We start from the raw sequence: 18,645 nt of genomic DNA, 5'->3' as shown, positions 1-18,645 counted from the left end.
GGATTTTGATGCATTTTAAATAGCGTTTTTTCCGATTTACTTTTGTTAATTGAATTGAAAAAAAAATGTTTCAAAAATAATTTTAAGGAGGCATCCATACTAAAAGTCTTGTAAATGCAAAATGGGCATCAGAGGATGCATTATGATTCATGTGTACCATAAAACTCTGTTCAGCTTTGAAATGATTTATTTTTTAAAAATCTATTTCATAAAATAAGGCTTTACTAGAGCTACTTCAAGACCTATTTTTAAAAATGCATTGGAGAATAATAAAATTTCAAATCATTAATCAACTCATGATATACTCTGATTTCATAAATCTAAATCAAAGATGTATATGGGTCAGCATAGAGATATTTGTTTCTTTGGATAAGACTATGAATATATTTTATGCCTGGATTATTTGCAACAATATATTAAATAGAATACGTGAAAATAAAATATTAAATGCAGTAATGAGTATAAAGTCCTTCCACTACTGATATTTAATAAATATTTTAAAACGTAACGTTTTGGATTTGCCTCTGACATTTTCCTCTTTTTTTCTGAAACGATCCCTGTTGTCGACTGTTGCTTAAGATTGTTCTCTCATAGTAATAAAAAAAATTATGTATTATCAACAATGCTCAATTCTTTCATTTAGAACATGGAGTTTATAAGCTTTCAATGGAGAAAAAATACAACTTATTTATGGAAATATTTTACTTTGTGGCATAGTGCTGAGTGAAAAAACTTCAATTCTGTTCGAATTGATTTTTGCTATTTTGTCATTTTTATAATTGAAATTAGTATATTGTATTGATCAATCGTTAAAGCTTTATATGGCATATCTAAGCTAAAAAAAACAATAATGCTAAAAATTGAATGTAGATATACGTGATATATGTTCAAATTAAAATTTTCACCGATTTTGAACTTGAAAATTCTTACGTTTCTATAGTTAAATTGACTTTAAACTTTATGGAGTCGGTAAATAAATCGATAATTGATTTAAATTTTGATATCTTTAAAACACGATTGATTTAAATTGTGTAATCTACAGAAAAGTCCTATCTTTTTATAAAGTTAATAAAACAAATGGAAAGATCTTTTAATATAATTTTGGTTTTCTGAACTTATCAAAAATACGCCATATATGGCTTAAAAAAATACAGGCTGCAAATATATACATCCAATACTCATTCACAGAGAGGGTCAAAATCTAGTATACGGCTAATGCAGGTAATGTAAATATCTAGTATTTTTAAATTGAAAAGCCTGTCTACACTATCTACACTATCTACACTATACATCGGTTACACGAGAGTTAGAACAGGTAAGTTAGTGTGTAACAAATTCTGCACGAGAAATGTAAGCATAATTTGCATTGTCAGCTCTTTTCGAGGATGTGGTCAGAAATCCCTGCCAGGTCTCCGAAGCATCAGTTGTATTAAGTAAACTTTAGGTTCATTTTATAAGACATGATTTAATTTCTTTTTCTCATAATTAGTCATGTTTTGTTGTATATACATCAGTTTAATGCGAGGTCGAGTTCAAACAGGCGTTAGTTTAAGTCGTGTATGAATTGTGATAAACTTGTTTACGATATTTAACGTGTTTTCCTTTGAACGCATATGTACAGAACACCATCCGTACAAACCCAAATGTTTTTAAGAGTAAAATATCCATTCATTCATAATTACTTGTTTATTTAAAAAAAATTATTTAAACAAAAGTGCTATCTTTTTCTTTCATGGGGAATCAAGGGTTGTAACTAGTATAAGAAAATATATATTACTATCTAATTTTTTTTTTCTTGCAATGGTTGCAACTGTTAATTCAGCATTAACAAAAAAATTATGTTAATTTTTGCTTAATATATATGTTTTAATACAAAAAAATAAGTATAAAGAAGGTCAAATTATGTAAAATATTGTCTTATTTATCTTTTTGGTATGTTTCATTGATAGAAGAGTCATTTGCTTAAAAATCTTTCCTTTTTTTCAATGCAGGTGGTCTTTTCAAACTAGTTTAGTATTCATGTATTAGTAAAGGGAAATGATTTTCATACCAATTAAAGGAAAAAAAAAGTATTTAGTGGATGTAAATATATAATTTATGATTTAACTTCATTTTCCTTTCAACTAAACATTGTTATTTGACTACATGGTCTTTTTTCTTGTGACCTTGAATGCTCTTGTTTTTAAATAGATATTTAGTAAGTTTGGATGATTTATCTATACTGCTTCGCAAGTCAAAAATAATAACCGATAAACCTTTCTGAATGCATTAATACACTGAACAATTATTTCTCACACCAACTTATTATGTAAAAGAAAAGCAGTTTTTCCTACAATGACTTTCTTTTACTTGAAAGTTCTTAAAATTTGGCAAACAACAGAAAAGTATTTGATATTCAGAACATATTATAGAGTTTCTACAAAAGGTAAATTAAGGAAAATTCCCAGTTGCTATAGCTGTTTTCAATAATATTCTAGTTAAGGACGGTAATTGTTAACAAATTAGTGGAAAGCTTCTTCGCATTTTTCTTTGCTTCATCAATGCAGTTAGATTACTTTGCGCATATCTGAAAGAGAAAAAAATGACACATACTGGGTTACAGAAAAGTAAACATTATGCAGACTTTAGGCACATAACAAAGCCGACGGATCTCAAAACCTTTGTGAGTGAAATCCGTAAAGATATGATATAAAACTGTTAAAATATTTTTGGAAATTTCAGTCGTAGCTTGAAAACTAAAACTGAAGCTTTAAAGATAATATTTTCCCTTATTAATGAAAATTTACAATGGTTGCACATTTTGAAAATCTAGTTTTTTTAATCCGTTCAAGATATTCTTTACGAAACTGAAAATTAAATATGCCAAAAAATATTCTGTAATGACGGAAATTCAACAAATATTTACATCTGTTTTACACAACTAAGTTAACTTAAAATATATTCCAGGCACAACTGAAGAAGAATGAAATACTTTTCTATATTTTGTTACGTTGAAATATACTTGTTCACGTTTGCGTTTGGCTCCGATATCGTCAATGTGGTGGAGGTCAAGACGCCGTCTGGCTGGGTAAGAGGATATGAAGAACTCCATGATGACGGACAGGTGTACAGATTCGTGAAAATTCCATATGCCCAACCTCCAATAGGAGATCTACGCTTTCAGAAAACAAGACCTATCGAAGAGTGGGAAGGGGTCAAGGGCATTCGAGATGTAAATGGTCCTCACTGTTCACAAGTTCAATTTCCGTTTCCTGGATTTGATGCTACGGAAATCAGTGAAGATTGCTTATATCTAAATATATATGTACCAGGGGAAATTTCAGAAGCAAGAAACCTACCTGTGATGGTATGGATTCATGGCGGGGGATTTATAATTGGTGGTGGGAGTCAGTACAAACCTCAGAAGCTAGTTTTAGGAGGTGGTGTAATCGTTGCAACCATTAACTATAGATTAGGTATTTTTGGATTTTTGACTTTGCATGATCCCATGGCACCTGGAAATTACGGACTTTGGGATCAGATAGAGGCTTTACGATGGGTCCAGAATAATATTGCAGCCTTTGGAGGAAATCCTGAATCCGTTACTATATTTGGAGAGTCAGCAGGTGGCATGAGCGTGAGCCTCCAGACACTGATCCCATCAAACGAAGGTCTTTTTCAAAGAGCTATTTCACAAAGTGGAGTAGTTTCATTCTATTCTATCTCCCAAAGAGAAAAGGAGAAAAAATTTAGTAATTTGCTTTTGGAGAAAACAAATTGCGAGGGTAAAGAAATAACAGAAACTCTTAAATGTTTGCGAGAAGTGCCGGCCGAAAACATTACATCGGCGATATTTTTCAACGAATTTCAAGTTCCTTTAAATGCGTCCTTTCAGATAGGAAGTTTTGTACCAACTGTTGACGGCGATTTAATCAAAGAAAATTTGGCTTATCCAAAATCGTGGGACGACGAAGCTTATCGCTTTTTCCGTAGTATCGATTATATATCGGGGACTCTAGACGGAGAAGGGAATTTGGGATATTTCAGTTTAGCTCCTGACATTCAAGAACATTTCAAATTCAACTCATCAGAACGAGTCCCTAGAAGTATTTTATGTGAGGTATTTGCACCAGTATTTGTTGATACAGTTGCAGGAAATTTTCCGGAACTGACACAAGAAATATGCGATTTTTATACTAGCTCTGAAGGGGATGTAGAACAAAGTTTGAAAGTATGCGATTTTTATGGGGATTCATGGTTTATCGTTCCTAGCAACACCATATTAGAAATCCATGCTAAGGACAATGATAAAGCAAACACATTCCAATACTTAGTCACTAAACAATCCCCTTTTCCTTTCATTCAAGATCCAGCACCCTGGTTTAAAAAGGCTGGACATGGCGAAGAATTGCATTTAATGTTTAACATGACTTATAGTGATATTTCGGAAGAGACACTTAAAAAACATGATCTAGCGGCTGTAGAGAAGTTGTCTAAAGACGTTATTAAGTATTGGACCAACTTTGCCAAGTTTGGGTAGGTAATTCTTCCAATTTCTGAAAGAATTCTGTCTTCTGAATGTACTAGTATCAGATGTGCAATGCGACAAAATATTTTACACTGATACGTAGTTTTTCATTTTATTTTTTTTTCAGCAAATTTTTTTAATGCTGAATTCACATATATAGATCGTCTCTTTTTATTAACTTGAAGGAATCCCCATTCAGACGATCTTCCGAAGTGGCCTTCCTTTGACACTATCACCAAAAAGTACGCAATTCTAGACACTCCAATAACAGAAGGTAAAGACCTTAAACCAGACGCCACACACCTAATAAGAAAAGTCCTCGACAAAGGGAGAACTAAAGCCGTGCATGATGAGTTGTAGATGAACTTAATTTGATAAATGACTGAACTTAGACAGTAGAATCTGTTGTGTACTAACGTATCTATTTTGTTAGAAGTATGATGCATGATAGATGCAAATCATATATCAATGGCAGTCGAAAAAGTTAAATTCATGAAAAAGGATAAAACTGTTTATAATTTTACATGTTCTAAATTATTTTATATTTTAATAACATGTAAATATGTATATATATATATATTTTTTTTTTAAAGAATGGACCTTAAAGCCGTGAATGATTTGCAATACATGAAGTTGTTTATTTTGTACTGTTCAAATAAAAAGGGCATATTATACACCTATTTACTGGCTATGAGGACAATAGGAAGTTTATCGTCCCCAAGACAGCAACTATTTCCCGAGGCGCAGCCGAGGGAAATAGTTTGCTGTCAAGGGGGACGGTAAACTTAGTAGGTAAATAGGCGTTTTATTATACAGAAACCGACTTTACTTTTGTTACGTCATAAACCGGATACGTCACAATACCACAAACAGATAGTTTTTAGATGAAAAATGAAATGGAATGCTGCCGGTGAATAGTTTAATGACTATTTCACCATGGGCAAATAGCACAAAAACTATTCCACAGTAGGGGTTGTTTAGAAAAAATAGCAGGTTTATTTGTCATATTTTTATATAGAAAAAATTCACAGAGGTATAATAAAATTATATGTATATGTTTGTATAGAATTCGTTTTACGTACAAAACGGGTTTTTGTCGTCACAGAGATGCTTTCATGACAGCCTCTATGCTCAACATTTGTAAGAATAAAGACCTCCATTTTACAGCTTCAGATGACTGAATGTGAGAAGATATTTGGTGGGTATTTACAGTTAACATGTAATCTATTTCACGAGAAATATTCCTGATTTTTAAATTGCCTTTAAGACAAGTGGATTTTGCAAAAGTTGTGTGATTTGTTTTCCCTGTAATAAGATATTTTCATATTCTCTATTCAAATTATGCTCGCAGATAAAAAAAAAATATAACTCGAGCCTTAAGAGCTTCGCAGGTGAGTTAAGGCTAGGTAAAGGCTTTTCTATGCAAATAATTTAATTAAAATGCATTAGGACTATATCTATTATACAGAGAAAGTTAAAACTTATTGTCTAATACATACTTGGTACCCACGACATAAGATAGCCAGTACACATTATGACGTCATATTATGACGTGATTGTTCTTTACTACACAAGATTATAATGGATATCAACAAAAATGCTTCGGCGCAAGGGCATGCTCTATTTTATTTAACTGAAACAAGGTACATTTAGAAGCAAAATATTCCAAAGTTTGCTGGTATTGCTGCACAAATATCAACAGCTCATTTGTATAATTTCTATTTTTAAAGTTTTAAGTTGAATAAGGGTAAAAATGTACAGTCCAGTATAAGTTTCCTCAAATTCTGATCAAATGAGAAAATGCCTAGGATTTGTGCAGCAGTTTTATTAATCTATAGAATATTCTTCTTAGCAATATACAGTTTTTATATAAAAATAAATAGGGTAACCCCTTGCGCCGAAGCTGTTTTGTTGATGTGTTTTATTACCTCCAGTAGGTAAAGATCAGTGACGTCATAATATGTCGTCATAATTTGTACTGGCTATAACATATCTTGGGTACTAAGTATGCATAAGAAAATAAATCAACACTTTCTCTGAATAATAAATATACCTCTTATGCGTTTTTATTAGCTCATTTGCATAGAAACGCCTATACCTAGCCTTAACTCACATGCGTTAATTTATCCTTAAAAATGCTAGGTCATCGATTCCCTTGATTTATAAACACAAAAAGTCGCCCACGTGGCGCAGTGGTTAGAGCGTTCGCTCTAGAGTCGCGGAGTAAGGAATTGATCCTTACGTAGCGGGTTCGAATCCCACTGTTGGACGAGGAGACCGGTTCTTCGGATGAGACCATATAAACCGAGGTCCCGTGTCGCAGTAGGTGCTGGCACGAAAAAGATCCCTCACTGCTCAATGGCCCTCAGTGCCGAGTATAGGTCAAAAATTTGCAGCTCTCCACCGGCAAGTGGTAGCGTCTCTATATGAGTGAAAAATTCTCGAGAGGGATGTTAAAAAATAAACAAACAAACAAACATAAAACTGTATTTATTTGATAAATAAAACATTTCTAAAAGCCAAAATGGAGCCATCCTAAAAATGCCTGTATACTCAATTATAATGTGGAAACTGTCGTACTACATTTGTTGTCTTAAGAATAATGAGTGCCACAAAGATTTCAAATGTAAATTGTAGAATTGTTATTATAAGAGATGTCATAATAAATATTTCCCGTAAGCCCCACCCCCTTTATTAGCCTTACATGTGACTGTGCTGCGATAAAGAGCAAGGATGCATGCTATAAACTTTCATGTTATGGCCCCTGGCTCAGGTATTCTGATGTAAGGGTGGGACTCTGTTGATAAAATATAGTGAAACTGCATTATTTCTTTGAAAATAAACTTTTTATTCTTGAGTATTAATTAAAAAAAAAACAAAAAAAAAAAACAGTGCTCACATATAATAGGTCACGGAATCAGGTTTAAGGGCGGGGTTTGTTGAATATCTAGTGAAAATGTATTATTCCTTTGAAATCCATCTGCTCTGCTCCTGGGCATCTCGGAGGCAAAAGGAGTACAGGAATCTTATAAGTAAAGGTATTTTTACCAGATTTGTAAAATTTTGGACCACTTCGTAAAGTGCTCTGGTGCTAGGCTGTGATTTATTTATTTGTATTCTGCTGAGAGAAGTTATTCCCCTTTGCTATTCACCTATTATAATTGATAGCTATGAAATACTTTATCTTTGTACATTTAATCTTTAAATTCCAAGAGAGGCTAATATGTAAGGGGATGAGTTGAATTTACCAATTGTGCTCAAGCACTTTTTTGTTTATTTGGATACTGATCCCATCTGTGATATTTTTAGAGTTCTGTGTTTGCTCTGCTCCCAATTCGTATTGTTTAATTGACTTTTGAGCTTGATTACTGTTCGTTATCTTAATATTTTAAAGTTATAATGACAAAGAAAAGCAAGTAAATAGATCTACTTTAGGATTTGATACAGAGCACTTGTCATTTTTTATTAAAAATGATCCCTAATCGTTTTTCCTGCTTTTTGGCAACATGGCTTCATCTCTCATTTTGTGTTGTTGTTTTAGTTTATACTTCTAAGTCTTTTCAGTGTTGTTTTATATTGAGGTGATCGTTAAGGTTCTTGAGCCTCTTGATTTTAATTTATATCAAAACGTTACACCTTATTCTAATTAACACATATTTTCAATGTTACGTTTCTTTGGGGATGATATTTATGAAATCTAGAAAATGAAAGGTCCCTATGGATTTCTCAATAGAGATGGGTGTAGAATGCGTGCAGAATACCTATAGCTTCACATATTTAAAAATCATATTTAATTTGTGAATTTAGTATTTAGAGTAAATTCTTATTCTTGAAATTTATAAAAATTATTATTAAAAAAAACTTTTTTGAGGAAAATTTTCTCAGCAAAAATTATCTGTTATTAAAAAAAAATTATGTGGTATTCGTTGGATTTGAACACTAGCAATAAAAATCCTTAGTACCATTTTCCTTTGAGACTATAGCGCTGACCACTACGCTACACAACATATGTTAGATGACCCTTGACTAAAAGGACTTAAGTATTTCTCTGAAGATGCAAATGTTGTGTCATAAAAGTGTGTTTTTTAGGAATAGTGGGTCTTTGCTCAATGTTTTTTGTTTGTTTTTTTTTACCAAAAAGGTATATTTTTACGCAAACTTTAAAACTTTCAAAAACGTCCAAACCATATATAATTTATATGAAACAAGAAATCACAAATACGATGATCTACAAAGCAGGTGAGTTAAGGGCGTAAATAAGGGCATTTTCTTGCAAATTTGTTAATTAAAACACAATAGAGGTACATGTATGTCTAATATACATGTATAAAAAAAAGGTTTAAACTCACTTTTTTATGCATACTTAGTACACATGACATGTTATAACCAATACTCATTATGACACAATTGCCCTTTACTATACAATGAAATTAACAACATCAACAGATTAGCTTTGGAGCAAAGGCGTCTACTATTTAAATTTACATAAACAAAATTTAATAGGAAGTAGAACGTTCAAAACATTCATGATTTGCTGCACAAATTCTACTTTCTAGTCTAATTGTGTTTCGCTCTTTAATTTTATTTTCAAAAGGAATTAAAGTAGACTCCATGCAATTTTCTGTAGATCTGAAAACAGTCTTCAATTGTAATTACATGGACATGTTAATATTTGAATATTTTTAATGAGCAAAACAGGGTTAAAATTCATGATTGTGTAAGATTATTGTCTGGGTTCCAATCCCAGCCGAGGCTGACCTAAGTCGATAGAAAAAAAATAGGTAGAAACTGTTCCTTAGCCTAGCTCTCAGTACTTTGAAGTGAAAGTTGCAGGTCTTTCGGATGAGACCTAAAAAACCGAGGTCGCGTGTCACGGCACGGTTTGCACAATAAAGATCCCTCACTGCTTAATGACCCTGAGTGCCGAGTAAAAGTCTAAATGTGAAACCCTTCACCCGTATATGGTGACGTCTCTTATGAGTGAAAAATTCTAGAACGGGAAGTAAAACAACAAACAATCAATCCATCAATCTTACTTTTTGATCAGACAAGAAATCTTGCAGGCTCAATTTCTTTCTCTATGGAAATGAGAGATTTGTAAATTATGTAGAAATCATTCACCTGAAACATATATATTTAAAATCAGTCTTTTAAATATTAAACATATCATACTGATACTTTATTTTCAATTGAATTCAATTCTTTAATGAAACTAAAGCACATTATCATTGAAAAATGTGTTGTTAGCGATACACATTATGTAATTCTGTGTTACTAGAAATGATTGAGGATTTCGTGGATTATCCCTGCCAAAGAATTAACGAATGATAACTGTGTCAACATATGACCCGTATATGAGTTACCCACAGAATTACATCCCAAAGAAGCAGTAAATTTTTTGATTACCAATGAACATTTACCCCCACGAATTAATATGATTGCACAGTACATATTACAACAATATCATAACCGTCGGAGGTTTTTGTTTATAAGATTAAGAGTCTCTTGATATACAAACATATTTGTTTTGTAGATAATAGGTTGAGTGGGTTCAAACCCTTAAGTGATTTGTAAGAGTTATCTTCCTGTGATCTCAACCATTACCTTAAGTAAAAAAGATACGATACAAAATAACACGTAATAATTTTGAATGGTTTTTCTTACATATTCGTATACAAGACAATGAAGTAAAAATGTTTTTTATCTTCAACATAAGTATCACAATAGTAACAAAAATAATTTTTGATAAAACTTATTTCATTAATTTAACAATATCTTAAAGGCTGGACATATTACGGTAAGACTTCTCTAATCCGGACACCACTGGTTCTAAAGATACTGGCCGGATTAAACAAAATTCCGGAGTAGACAAGATTTTAAAGAAGTAAATTTTCTGAAATGGACTTAAAGTTAACATCGTATTAAGCAAGATTTCGGATTACACAAAATCCGGATTAGAAAAGTTTCAATGTAATAACATCATGGGCTTCTACGAACGTCAGTAAATAACTTTTATGCCTTCATATTATTATCTATGATATCCATTGAAACGGATATTTCTATTTGTAGATTTTACTTTCTGGTAGTTGGAGAAAAGCATTGAATTTTTGGATGCCATCGGTCGTATGAAAGCACCTGACAGTGCCGACAAATTGAATATATTTTGTTGGCAAGGTCAGGCTGCTTATATCACCGACGACATCCAAAAATAATAATTCAATGCTTATATTGTCCTTCTATAATTTTCTTTCTTTATAAATTTTGATTTTCACTTGTCTTTATTTTCCATTTATCGCCATTGAGAACTGGTGAGGGTACCAGACGGAAGATCCAGTTTCACAGGGATAGTTCAATAACGCAAATGAATATTGTCAGGGGGAAGTGAGAAATAAATTTTAAACGTAAAATTGTAATATTTTTTCAATAATTTTAAAAGGGTGATTATTTTCCATTCAATATATAATTAACAGTCCACACACAATACACATCATGACTTTCCTAATGTATCTAAAGTGCATGAAATTCATATTGTGTACTCTTACACCGTGACTAGGTTTAGAATGCGTTCACAGACAGTTGAATGTTTTAGTTTTCCAGTGGATTTTAGCAATGAAAATTCACTGAATGTAAATATATTTTGATTGAACAAGATAAACTTAGATATTGGATTTGAAAGCAGTAAAATTTTCGAAAGTATTGCAATAGATGGCAGATATTTTCTTTTAAAATCACTATAGTGATCATTTTTGAAAAGCAAATCCTAATGTTTGAAGGCTGGTAATAGATGGATAAACAGATACAGAGCTGAATTTGGGTTGTAAATCTACATAGTAAGATAAATTTGGGCTGGAAATGGTTTGGAGCTGAACGGCAACTTCAGCACACTCAGGAAAGTGAAAACAAATATATACTTTCTTAATCATAAAGTCAAAAAAAGTAAAAAAAAAAAAAAAAAAGTTAAAATAATTAACATTCAAAAGTTGAGTATTGAAATTAAGATATTTGTTCTCTACATGTTTATGAAACAGATATAGGAGGGCTGTCCCGAAAAGTACGCGTGGACACATGTTTTTTGTTTGTTTGTTTTTTTTTTTTTTTTTGTTTTTTTTTTTTTTGTTTTTGTTTTCTTTTTATTAACGAAAATGTCAAGCTTGTGCAATAATATCTAAATATAGACCATGGCAGAGAAAATATATAAAGCTGAGGTATGTATATCAAGTATACCATAAAAGAAAATATAATCACACTTGTTTAACTGGACAGAAACCCTTTGCTTGTCAAGATGTTGTTTGCCTTCATTTGGAAATTTTAGCATCTATAATACAGATGACATGAAAAGAGAAGGCCTGAAAACTTTGGGTATATAATTTGTGTCCCTTCTTGATTGAAGTGACCATTTGTAAACTTTGTGAATAATAGTAATATATCACTTTATCAACTGACACACAAAAGTATATTTGCTTAACTCGACGATTTCATGAATATGTATTTCAGTGACAGGAGTATTCTTGCCTTCAACTTGACATTTAGATATATTACGAGGTATTATCAATTAACAATAGCTACTTTCATTCATATGTCGACTCGATATATTCCAGTGAACTTAAAATAAAAGACACCACAAAGTCTGACATATCTGTTTCATATTTGGATATTTTACTAGAAAAAGACATTAATAGTAACCTAACAACTAAACTTTATGATAAATCTGATGATTTCAACTGTTCTTTCCTCAACTTCTCTTATTTATGTAGCTTGTAGCTTTAAATGTAGCTGATACTTGTAGAGGTCCGTGTTAGCTCTGCTCCCAATTTGTATTGTTTCAATGGAGTTTTGAGCTTGATTTCTTTTCGTTGTTTCCATATTTCATGACAAAGAAATATACTTAGGGAAAGGAAAACAAATTTTGAATTAAATTCTATACAGCATTTTAAATTGTTAACAAAAAAGATAATAAAATAGCATGATGTATAATATATTCATTCCTTGTATAATACTAATAATGCAGACATGGATTATCATTATGGGTTATTTTACAATACATTGCCTATAATTAAAGACTTAAGGATATCCGATCCTCAGCTAGGAAGGATAATAACTCTTTAATTTATTCTTTAATTTAAAAAGTCCCACAATGAAGCTTAAATATGAAAACCTTTCATGCAACAATTTTCATTTTATGCATCTCAATGTGATTCAAGGTTCTTTGAAGTTTTAGAAACAGTCTTTTAAAATGCTGATATTTTTACCCTATAAAGGTATGTTAAAATTACAGATTTAAAGAAATCGACTTTTCCTTTAATTTAGCCTTAGATACCAATGCTAATTAGCATGATATGAAATGAGAACTTGATGGAACTTTCGTTTTCCGTATAAGTATATTCGGAATATGTTTTGTTAGTGCTGTATCGATTGAACTTATAGGCATCAGACGACACTTACAAAATTTAAAAAAAAGAACAGCAAAATCTCGATTAACATCAATGATAAATAAATGGGTATTCTTCATATTATGTATATATAATTTATATTTCCTTTACCAGTTCGTTTGTCCTTGTTTAAAAAATAAATACTTTTCATCATACATGTATATAATTATGTTAACACAAATATATTGAAAAAAATGTATATATGTTAACACAAATATATTTAAAATTATATATTTATCAAAGTACATTTATAAAGTCTAAGATTGCATGGCTTAAGGTCAAGATCTAGTAAATGAAAGGTGCCTACAGATTTCTCAAATTTGAGAAATAAATTCCTTTAATGAAGCTTTATAAATATAGCTTGGTCAAATAAGGTGTTTCGGGGCATAATTTGTAGGTAAACAAGACGAAAAATCATATATTAAACTGTCATTTTTATTGAAAAATTAGGAAAATCAGTCATGAATATGGGAGTTTTTTCCATATCAGACAAATTAAATGTATCCAGATTGCCTACAGTCTCTCAGAAAACGGTAATTTGTATGTTCTTGGCCTCTTCTTTAAAATAATATTAAATTGAATATAGGTTTCGGGATTACTTTTCACATGATTTCAAATTGAATTCCAGGAAAATACTTTATTTTCTACATAATTCTATTACAGCCGTAAAGTACGGGAAAAAAGAAAGTTTAATTTGATTATGACGTCATAATGGATCTAGCATCAAAAATGCAGTCTAAAATCATTTACTAGATCTTGACCTTAACTTTAAGACGTGACTCGCATTTCATTTAGACTCACATTTACATTAAGGAACATTACTTCTTTTTTTACTCCGTTAATATAATACCGCATATTTGAGCTCGTCTCACAATATGCGTCGTTATCAAAGCTTTACCCTGTTATTAATGTCATCATTCGCCTCTTATTCTGCGAGAAACTGATGATTGAGTGAAGTCGGAATTTAGTTATCCACCCATACAGTGTCGGTACTTAGTCACTATGTTTGTGGGTTATCTCCCCTTTTCTATGCATCAATGAAAGTGAAAGGTGGGTGATGAAAGTATCTGATTAATTTTTGCATTTTGAAATACCCTCCCATCTCAACCCTTGAGCTAGGTGTTTAAGTATACCCTTTCTCCTTTCGTACATCTACATAGTTTTACATAATTGAGCTATACATATATTTATTGACAGTTATGGAAATGTTATTGAGATTCTTTGCTTCTTTGGGATTTTTAGTCTTTTCAGAAATTAGCGGCGCCGTTGAAGGAGACCAACGATGTTGATCAGGATTGCCTGTTGTTTCCGTAAAGGACCTTTTGAATGATTTTGGGCCAAATACAGTATCCTTTCGAGAAGTTCGGGGAAAAACCATACTTCACAGTGGTCAGATTGGCGAAATCGTCACCTTCAATTTAACCATTGAACTATTTATATTCTTGACTTGTTGTGGTTGATATTGATATATGTGATGGTTGATGTTGATATATATGATGTTGACTTTGAAAATTCTATCTCATATAGAGTAAATCTAAAGCAAAATTATGTAATATAATTGATATAATTAATTATAATTAATATAATTAAAGATAATTTGTGTTGAAATGTGTCCGTAGCACGATTGAGGTCAACCCAGCGTGCTACTTTTCCCGTCAGGGAGGGCACAACTTAATTGTTGAGGTTGGGGGATGTGCCAGTTTGCCGGCTGCCCCACTGTTGTGTAGACCACCGTGGACAATACCTGCCAACTCGAATAAAACATTAAATAAATTGTTTGAAATATATTTAGGTCTTTGATAACACAACTATATAAAGGGTTAGTTTACAGATATTGTATATAATGGTATATGATATTGAAAAATGCTGAAGAGGGAAGTACCTATTCTTAGATTTCTACTAATCAGTCCTTGTCCTTTGTCCATAATTAGTTAAGAGCTCGCTCAACTTTATTTGGAGTCATGAATGAGCGAGCGGAAGATTTTTAAACGCATCCAATAGTTTTGGCTAAAAAAAGACAGGCGTTAAATAATGCGTCTCGTATTGAAAGGGGAATAAAGTTGTCACTAGACAAAATCTATATACTCATATAATCCATGTTACAGCATCACACAGATGTTGTTACTATGTTGAAACTATTTTTATATCATGATTGTGTACCTTACTTTACAATATGAAATTGAAAGAGTATATTTGCACACTTTATCTCATCCTATGGCGTTATCGGCTATCTTATGCACTGTGTAAAGGGTATGTATCTTTTCATCTTATTATCATCAACTATTAAAATTCAGCATTTGAAACATTTTCATAATTTAATACATTTTTTGAAGAAAGTTAGTCCTTGGTACTCCTTTTAAATGGTACACAAAAAGGGTTTTCTATGATTGCTTTTTCATGAAAGTATGCAAGAAGATTTGGCATTTTGATATCTGCCCTAGACTATCCAAAAAAGCAGGAAAATGTATGATTCCTGTAAAAGCTTTTCTAAAGAATTATTTGTACGTAGAAGGATAATAATTTTATTCTATTAAGGAATAACTCTGGTTGCAAATGTGCGAAAAAGTAATGCACACTAAAAGTACGCTGCACCTTCCCGATGAGTAATAATCAGATTTAATTCTTTTGAGTCATCCTAAAACATGACCAAATTACAATTTCTCATGTCGCCAACAAAGGATGAGTGCACTTAAGCTATGAGAGCTGGGTCCCGGTGTTTTGCGCAAAATAAAATTCCAAAGTTCATAAACTTTATGTTTTATAGGTATTAAACAATGTCTTAAGAGCAGGTTTTGGTATATTATACTACATGAAAGTATTATCAAATTTCAAAAGTTCAAATTTCCGGAATTTAAGGTTTGTATATGTTCTTTTCAATGACATTGTCTGTAATTATAGAAATATGTATGACAAAAAATTCAAGGAATAAATATCAAAAGAATATGCTTGCACAATAATCATAGATTAATTAAGCGATATATTGTAATGTAAAGCTTAAAATGGGTAGCCGAAAAGGTTCCAAATGACGTACTAAAGTGCACTCATTCTTTAATTTTAATGTTGATTTAAAGCGTCCACTTCAAAGTTAAATCTCCAAGTACGAACAATATAATCTTGCAGATTTAGGTTCATATATAGTGACAAAATATGCTGTTTGAGTTTAATGAACATATAATAATGTTTAAAAATCTAATTTAATTACACACGTTTCGGGAATTGATTTTTTTTTAATTGACAAATTTTTTTTAGTTTATTGTATGGATTATTGAAAAAAAGATTTTCTATATAAGTGGCCTATACTTGTTAAGAAATTCATGGTTTCATGCAAAATCATATGAAGTCGCAGAAAATAAATTAACTTTTTTGATTAAAATAGCACACCAACCATATTGATCTGACATTGATTTGGAACTTATTCAAATGCGTCACCAGAACTATATTATTATAATACTAATGTATTCATAATTTTTCCAGGGATGAAAAAAGAATGCATTCTCTCAATCATAATAATAATTTTCTAGCAATTAACATGTTTTTGTAGAGAAATTTATTCCAGGATAGGTACAAAGCTAACGTTAACATTATTGCATATATGTTTCTCATATGGGTACAAATAGTACTAATTGTGCTGGTGTCATATTTTTTGGATAAGTAATAATTTATTCTTTTATTCTTTGGATGCTGCATAACCTACAACTCTGGATTAGTTATCAGTTTGATGAATTTTGAAGTAGGGCCATTGGCAAATATGTAGAAGTGCTACCTTGCCCAGTCTTGCATTGATATCTCATCTTGGGATGTATACTGTGCATACTTCAGTTATGTTTCGGATGCTGCATTTGACCTTTATTTTCTGGAGGAGTGAAAAAGATAAGAGTTGTAAAATATTTTCTTGCAATCAGTACTTTCTGAATTTCTAAATGGATGAAAGCTTTAGTGTAATATGTAGTGACAAAAATGTCACTTCTGACAGACGCTTCTAGATATACCTTGAATTGTGCTTTTTATCCTTCAAATCAAACATTTCAGCCTTATTTATTATTAAACAAGCTCTTAAGAGCATTTTGGAATTATTTCAGGATTTACAGCTACCCACCCTGTTGTGTTGGAGAGATATGGAACTCAAAAGAGGGCAAATGCATGCGTAAGCAAAGATGAAGTGTCCATGCAATTTTAGAAATACTAAATTTTCATTAGTTTAATAGTCGATATAAACTGAAGACTTTTGAATTTTCATTTTTAGCGTGTTCATGGGGATATTTTAGAGAAAATTGCACCTTATCGTGCAATATCCCGGAATATGGATATAGATGTTCAACAGGAAAATGTGCATGCAACCGTGTCTCTTGTAAAATAAGAAAACCTGGGGAATGTTTAACATTGACCGGTAATGTGTAGTAAAATAATTTTTTGCCTTTAATGAGAAGTTTTCTTATTTTCTATTTTAAATGATGCTCACAAATAGAACATTTTTATTCGATATAAAGAAACAGCCATGAAGAGTGCTTTAAAAGGAACAACGTCCAAACCATATACGAGTTATATGAAACCAGAAATCACAAATACGATGATCTACAAAACAGGTGAGTTAAGGGCGTAAGTAAGGGCATTTTCATGTTTTCATGCAAATTTGTTAATTAAAACACAATAGAGGTATATGTATGTCTACTATACATGTATAAAGAAGGTTTAAACTTACTTTCTTATGCATACTTAGTACACATGACATGTTATAACCAATATTCATTATGACGCCATTGCCCTTTACTATACAATGAAATTAACAACATCAACAGATTAGCATTGGCGCAAAGGTGTCTACTATTTAAATTTACATAATCAAGATTTAATAGGAAGTAGAACGTTCAAAACATTTATGATCTGCTGCACAAAATTCTACTTTCTAATCTAATAGTGTCTCGCTTTTTAATTGTATTTTCAAAAGGAATTAAAGTAGACTCCATGCAATTTTCTGTAGATCTGAAAACAGTCTTCAATTATAATTACATGAACATTTTAATATTTTATTATCTATGAAAATGAGAGATTTGTAAAATATGTAGAAATCATTCACCTCAAATATATATATTTAAAATCAGTCTTTAATAAATTAAAATATATCATACTGATACTTCATTTTCAATTGAATTCAATTTTTTAATGAAACTAAAGCACATTATCATTGAAAAATGTGTTGTTAGCGATACACATTAAGTAATTCTGTGATATCGGTAATGTTTTGGGGGACCAATGCTTGAGGATTTCGTGGATTATCCCTGCCAAAGAATTAACGAACGATAACTGTGTCAACATATGACCTATATATGAGTTACCCACAAAATAACATTCCAAAGAAGCAGTAAATTTTTGATTGCCAATGAACATTTACCCCCACGAATTAATATGATTGCACAGTACATAGTACAACAATATCATAACCGTACGAGGTTTTTGTTTATAAGATTAAGAGTCTCTTGATATATAAACATGTTTGTTTTGTAGATAATAGGTTGAGTGGGTTCAAACCCTTAAGTGATTTGTAAGAGTTACCTTCCTGTGATTTTAACCATTACCTTAAGTAAAAAAGATACGATACAAAATAACACGTAATAATTTTGAATGGTTTTTCTTACATATTCGTATATAAGACAATGAAGTAGAAAGTGTTTCATCTTCAACATAAGTATCACATTAGTAACAAAAATAATT

The 18,645-nt window shown here is 31.3% G+C and overlaps 1 protein-coding gene across 1 annotated transcript; it reads left to right on the top strand.

Moving 5' to 3' along the window:
• The first annotated feature begins 1,280 nt into the window (after positions 1–1,280).
• LOC133185839 (carboxylesterase 1C-like) lies at positions 1,281–5,082 on the top strand. Its single transcript, XM_061321127.1, has 3 exons — positions 1,281–1,315; positions 2,947–4,515; positions 4,693–5,082. Exons 2-3 carry the CDS (start codon positions 2,963–2,965, stop codon positions 4,865–4,867), a joined length of 1,728 nt encoding a protein of 575 aa, XP_061177111.1. The 5' UTR covers positions 1,281–1,315; positions 2,947–2,962; the 3' UTR covers positions 4,868–5,082.
• The last annotated feature ends 13,563 nt before the right edge of the window (positions 5,083–18,645 follow it).

The sequence above is a fragment of the Saccostrea echinata genome, unplaced genomic scaffold, assembly GCF_033153115.1.
Source record: "Saccostrea echinata isolate AGI-Se365-2 ecotype Australia unplaced genomic scaffold, CSIRO_AGI_Sech_v1 ptg000012l, whole genome shotgun sequence".
NCBI classification, from domain to species: domain Eukaryota; kingdom Metazoa; phylum Mollusca; class Bivalvia; order Ostreida; family Ostreidae; genus Saccostrea; species Saccostrea echinata.
The sequence above is the reverse complement of the archived record's forward strand: the minus strand, read 5'-3'. Positions and strand labels throughout refer to the sequence as shown.